This window comes from Lupinus angustifolius, chromosome LG04 (genome assembly GCF_001865875.1).
Source record: "Lupinus angustifolius cultivar Tanjil chromosome LG04, LupAngTanjil_v1.0, whole genome shotgun sequence".
In the NCBI taxonomy this organism is placed as follows: Eukaryota; Viridiplantae; Streptophyta; class Magnoliopsida; order Fabales; family Fabaceae; genus Lupinus; species Lupinus angustifolius.
The window spans coordinates 2,252,957-2,258,527 of record NC_032012.1 but is presented as its reverse complement, the minus strand read 5'-3'; the positions used below and the strand labels follow the sequence as shown (position 1 = coordinate 2,258,527).

Sequence of the window (5,571 nt, the reverse complement as noted above, 5' to 3'; positions counted from 1 at the left end):
GGTTTCCTGCAGAAACAAGGACTTGATTATGATCAAGTGTTTGCACCAGTAGCTAGAATTGAGACAGTGAGGTTGGTAATTGCCTTAGCTAATCAGAATTCTTGGCACATCCATCAAATGGATGTGAAATCTGCCTTTTTGAATGGACCAATTGACAAGGAAGTTTATGTGTCTCAGCCACCTGGTTTCATAACAGAAGGCAGAGAACAAATGGTCTACAAACTACACAAAGCACTCTATGGACTCAAACAAGCTCCAAGAGCTTGGAACAAGAGGATAGATGCTTTCTTGCTACAACTTGGCTTCACTAAATGTACAATTGAGCATGGTGTCTATGTAAAAGGGAACTATGCAACTGATTTACTGATTTTGTGCCTCTATGTGGATGACCTTCTCATAACAGGTGCAGACTTTGGCAAGATTCTAGCATTCAAAGATCAGATGCAAGCTGAGTTTGAGATGACTGATCTAGGGGAACTCTCCTACTTCCTAGGCATCGAATTCAAGAAAACTAAGGCTGGAACATTAATGCATCAGAGGAAATACAGATGTGTTGTAGAGGTTTGAGATGATGAATTGTAACCATGTATCAACTCCTACTGATACAGGGACAATACTATGTGAAGAAGGAACAGATCAAGTGGTAGACAAAATTCTGTATAGACAAATGGTGGGATCATTGAGGTACATCTGCAATTCAAGGCCTGATATTGCATTTGGTGTTGGCTGGATAAGCAGATTCATGGAATCTCCCAAGCAAAGTCATCTAATTGCAGTAAAGAAGCTACTTAGATGCTTAAAAGGGACCTTAAACTATGGGATCATGTACCCTGCTGAAGTGAAGAAGTGCAACAAGAACCTATGTGGTTTTTCTGATGCGGATTGGTGCGGGGAATGCAGGGACAAAATAGATAGGAAGAGCACTACAAGCTATCTCTTTCTCCTTGGCACTACTCCTATAAGTTGGTGTTCCAAGAAGCAAGAGGTAGTAGCTTTGTCATCATGTGAAGCAGAGTATATTGCAGCTAGCATGAGTGCTTGTCAAGCTGCTTGGTTAAGTGCTCTTATGGCAGAATTGAAGCTGGAAACAGAAGAGGTGAAGCTACAGCTAATGGTTGATAATAAATCTGCTATAAACTTGGCTATGAATCCAGTTGCTCATGGTAGAAGCAAACACATTGAAACTAGATTTCACTACATAAGAGAGCAAGTGAACAAAGGGAAATTAGAGTTGGAATTCTGCAAATCTGAGAATCAATTGGCTGACATTTTAACAAAGCCATTGAAGAAAGAAAGGTTTGAAGCTTTGAGGAGGAAGATTGGCTTAGAGATAATCATTGCAAACTGAATTAAGGAAGAGTGTTGAGGCTTGTTGTATAATTCAGTTTTGTTAGTTGAGTTGGCTTACTATTTTTAGTGAGTTAGTTAGTTAGGACTTGCTATAAATAGTAAAGCTTATACATTGTATTGCACTGAATAATTTCTTCTCTTGTATTGCTATTAGTGATATGCCAATATAAGAATATACATTGCCTACTCTAACTTCTTCTTCTTTAACCCTCTTCATTACTTCTGCTTCTTCCTTCCTCTGTTCCTCTGTTTTTACTTTCTTTCTTTCTTTGCCTATGCGGAGTTACAACACAGAGAGTATGCAAACACCATGTAGTGAGTCTGAGAGCTAGACCATAATAAATAGCTTCAATCTCATGTAAGTTGGACAATACACGAACACAACTGGATTTCATGTTGGTCTAAAACCGAAAAAGAAATCCGTTTTGATCTGTTTTGAAATTTCTTAACATATTATTTGATCTGTTTTGAATTTATATTTCTGGCTAGGCCAAGAATCTTTATTCAAAAAGATGGTAGGTTATACAATTGCAAAGATGCAATACAGTACTGTTGTTTGCGTACAAATTTCAACAAGTACTATTCAAAAGCATACAACAGAGTACATACATACATATGTTATACAAGGTAGTTTTCAGAAGCAAAAAAATGAAATAAAATTGGAGAACAAGCTAAGAAACTTGATAGGAACAAAGCTAAAGAAGTTTCATTTGTAAGTCATGTCACTTATTGAAGGTAGCAATAAAACTAATGGGGCCTTTTCCAGTTACAGCTGCTTGAATTGCAAAGATAAGAAAGACCACCATAGCTAAACGGGAATGTTTGATCTCAGCCAATTGAAGCCTAGCTTTCTCTTCAGGGTCATTGGCTAATCCCAATGGATCAAAGAATTTGCCACCTGGGTATAACCTTTTCTCTGGGTCAAGCTCTGCATTCCTTTGGAATTCAATGTACCCTATAACTAGTACCTCAATCCATATCAATGTGGTGATTGAGAATGGAAGTGGAAGTCCAAAGTAGGATGACCCTTCAACTAGCTCTACCTGAAAATTGAAGCAATTTGAATGGGCTTGATATATGTTATGTTTCTAATGATTATACAATTTTAATCTGATTTCAATGTTAAGTAGTTAAGATGCATACAAAACCCATTGTATAGGCAAGGTTCCTTGCACTAATTGACTTTAGTGAAAACTAATGTTTATCTAGTGGTGTAAGGGTCTACTATATTCTCATATAGGTCAAAAAGTCATAAGTCCGATTCTTATGAGTAACATTTGTTAGGACAGACAACCACATACCCAAAAAAGGATTAGCAACTTACTCATATGGTGAGAGAATATCATTGGTTATACAAAAAAAATGATTCTTTTTGTACTACAAGGATATTCCCTCACCTTTTGGTAAAGAACTAATCCCTTTCGGGATGTGTGGCTGCCCTTCCTCACAAATATTGCTCACAAGAATCGAATTCTTGACCTTTTAGTCATTGAGACCTTATACAACTAAACCAGTGTCAAAAATTTGAATTTAGACACAAGAAATTGGGTTAAACTGCTAAAAAATTTAAGTACTACCTTATTATTTGTACAACTTGATTTTTAAGATTTAGTTCATAGAGGTCTATCATATCTGCGTACTATATTTGCTCCGGACATATTCCAATACTTATTTAGCCTCACATTAATCTATGTCTATAAATATCAAAAGCATGTGTTGGACAATATCTTTTGGGAATGGAGTATCTCCTTATATAAAGAGATAAGTTATCTCCTCCTGCCATTGAAATAATGATATGTGTATGTTTCATTATTTTCTATAAAAATATTTTAAAAAATAAACAAAATAACACACATGTCACATTTTTATTGATCAGAGGAGATAAGTTATCTCCTTATACAAGGATATATCTTTTTCTTATAAGACTTGATTATGAGAAAATTTATATGGAATCTTTCAGTTTTGATGAGGAAAAAAGTAAATAATACATCAAATGCTACAAATCAAATGATAATGCAAAACTTTGTCGTTATTACAGAAGTCGCCTTCATCATCTTTAGCACCATAAAATCACATTATATGATAGTGAACAACAATAAGACACGTCCAAGGTATATTAAAGTTACATAACATGTGGTGGTGATAGCTAATACATACAAAATTACAAATACAATACAAGTATACAACAACCCACATCACTATGCAAAATAAAATAAATCAGTATGTGCATGCAATTCCTATTGTCGTGTTCCCATCACAAAATAAATCCTATTGTCATGTTGCAGAAAAGAAACTATTGTCTAGTCACAAATTTTTAGTACTCTGGTTTCCACACAGTCAGATATTTATGATTGCTATGTTGTGATTGTGAATTAAAGAACAAAAGTATAAAAAATAATATTAAAATTCTAATTAGAACCACCATGTTGTTAATAGAGCATACATATACATACAAATGCATACAACAACCCTAATTATTCACAAAATAAAATAAACAACATCTCCATGGAAATCCTATTGTCTTGTCCCAAATATTCAACTCTCTAGTTTGCACACAAAATAATTCTGATTGAATTGGTATATATGAAAGACGACTTGAAGAACCACAATGTGTTTAATTTTATAAATTGCATAGCTGAATATTTTTGCATTAGAAGGCTATACCTAACTCATAGGACGAGGATGTGGGACTTATAACTCCTAGGACATCTAGAGTGTGAAATTTGTAGGATTGAACATTTGCTTTGCGGGTGTTCATGGAGAGAGGATTAAGCTCTGATCTAGATGTAAACCAAGCGGAAAATCTCATATCAGAGTTGTCTATATAATTGTGTCCTCACCGAACAAAAAATCTGTTGTAACAAATTCTTATCTCATGTATTATCTTGTACTAATGAAAGCATGCAATATCAATTAAACATACTAATAAACACATATTTGGGATATGAGATCTATGTTCATACTCCACCATATTCCCATGGGACATATCCTAAATCTCAAAACCGAAAAGAAAGAGCGAAAAGGGAATCCAAAATGATGATCAAAACCTTACCTTTCCAGCGTCTTGCCATGCAACACCAGTGAAGGCCTCAACGGAAAGTGCACCAAGAGCACCAAGCATGGCCCACCTTCCATGAATAAGCTCACACTCACGGAACCTCTGCAACCCAAAAACCTCCGTGTAAGGCTGAAACGGCGTCGGTTTAACCTCCGTTGTCTCCACCCTGGTCCCGATGATTTCACCAGCCAGGTTCTTCGCAAGGTTCTGGTCCAAAGAGTCAAGATCGTACTGCAAATACTCCGCAGGTTTCGCAAATCCCAAAGGGTCAAACCCTCGGTCCCCGACTAGTGACCCGTCGAGCCATTCTGGTGATTGGGCACCTGGGAACCACACGAGCCGGTCCGAACCGGGTTTTACCTTCACCTCCTTTTTCTTCGGTGCAGGTGGCGCCTTTTTGGTGCCAAAGTTGAACTTGAATAGGGCATGGAATTTTCCGGAATTTGAGGCTGGGTTAGTGAGACGGGTGCCGAAGAAGCATGACGTGGCAGCGGCAGAGGTGGCGGTGGTGGCCATGGTTGAGCTTGGTGTTGGTAACTAGTGGCACAGAGGAAAATGAAATGTATTTATATGTATGTTTTGGTGTGGAGTATTTTTTTGTTTTTGTGAATGGAGTAGGTAAGGATTATTAGATTGGACAATGACGTGTAATATAGTACTAGATTTTATTTTAATAAAAATACGTTATGTTAATTAAAAAATTAAATATTATTTTTTATTTTTATTTTTAATTTTATATTGTTAAAATGAAATATGATTTGTGATATATTCTAAGACAATATGCCTTATTCTTAGATGGGATATATCTATCTGCCTTATCCGATCGAATGGGTGGGTGTGCTTGAATGGTTGCTTGATGGTTGATTCACATTTATTATGTGGACCTAATGTAGAAACACAATTTCTTTTTACATTTTTAGATTTGGCTTGGTTGTTTGTGCATTTCCAAAATAGAAGTGCGGTGAAAAAGTTATGGTGTTAGGATGATTGTATTCGGAAACAAAGACATCAATCACTTAAGTCTAATGCATACCAAGCTTCAAATTAAGGGAGCCATGGGAAGATTTTGTATTGTTTGTGAAGTGGAAGTGGAAGTGTACTGCCCCTACATACATGTTTTACTTGAATGGCTAGAGGTTCGAGTTTAGGAGTATTCGACGTAA

At 36.3% G+C, this 5,571-nt stretch overlaps 1 protein-coding gene across 1 annotated transcript; it reads right to left on the bottom strand.

Moving 5' to 3' along the window:
• LOC109345072 (chlorophyll a-b binding protein CP29.3, chloroplastic-like) lies at positions 1,928-4,985 on the bottom strand. The gene is made up of 2 exons (XM_019583850.1): positions 4,403-4,985; positions 1,928-2,393 (listed from the first exon to the last, which is right to left on the bottom strand). Exons 1-2 carry the CDS (start codon positions 4,922-4,924, stop codon positions 2,073-2,075), a joined length of 843 nt encoding a protein of 280 aa, XP_019439395.1. The 5' UTR covers positions 4,925-4,985; the 3' UTR covers positions 1,928-2,072.

Bases quoted from the DNA above. Each gene is read 5' to 3' on its own strand.
- LOC109345072 (XM_019583850.1), bottom strand. From the start codon at position 4,924: ATGGCCACCACCGCCACCTCTGCCGCTGCCACGTCATGCTTCTTCGGC. The intron at 2,394-4,402 runs GTAAGGTTTTGA...TTCAATTTTCAG, and splicing joins CATGGCAAGACGCTGGAAAG to GTAGAGCTAGTTGAAGGGTC.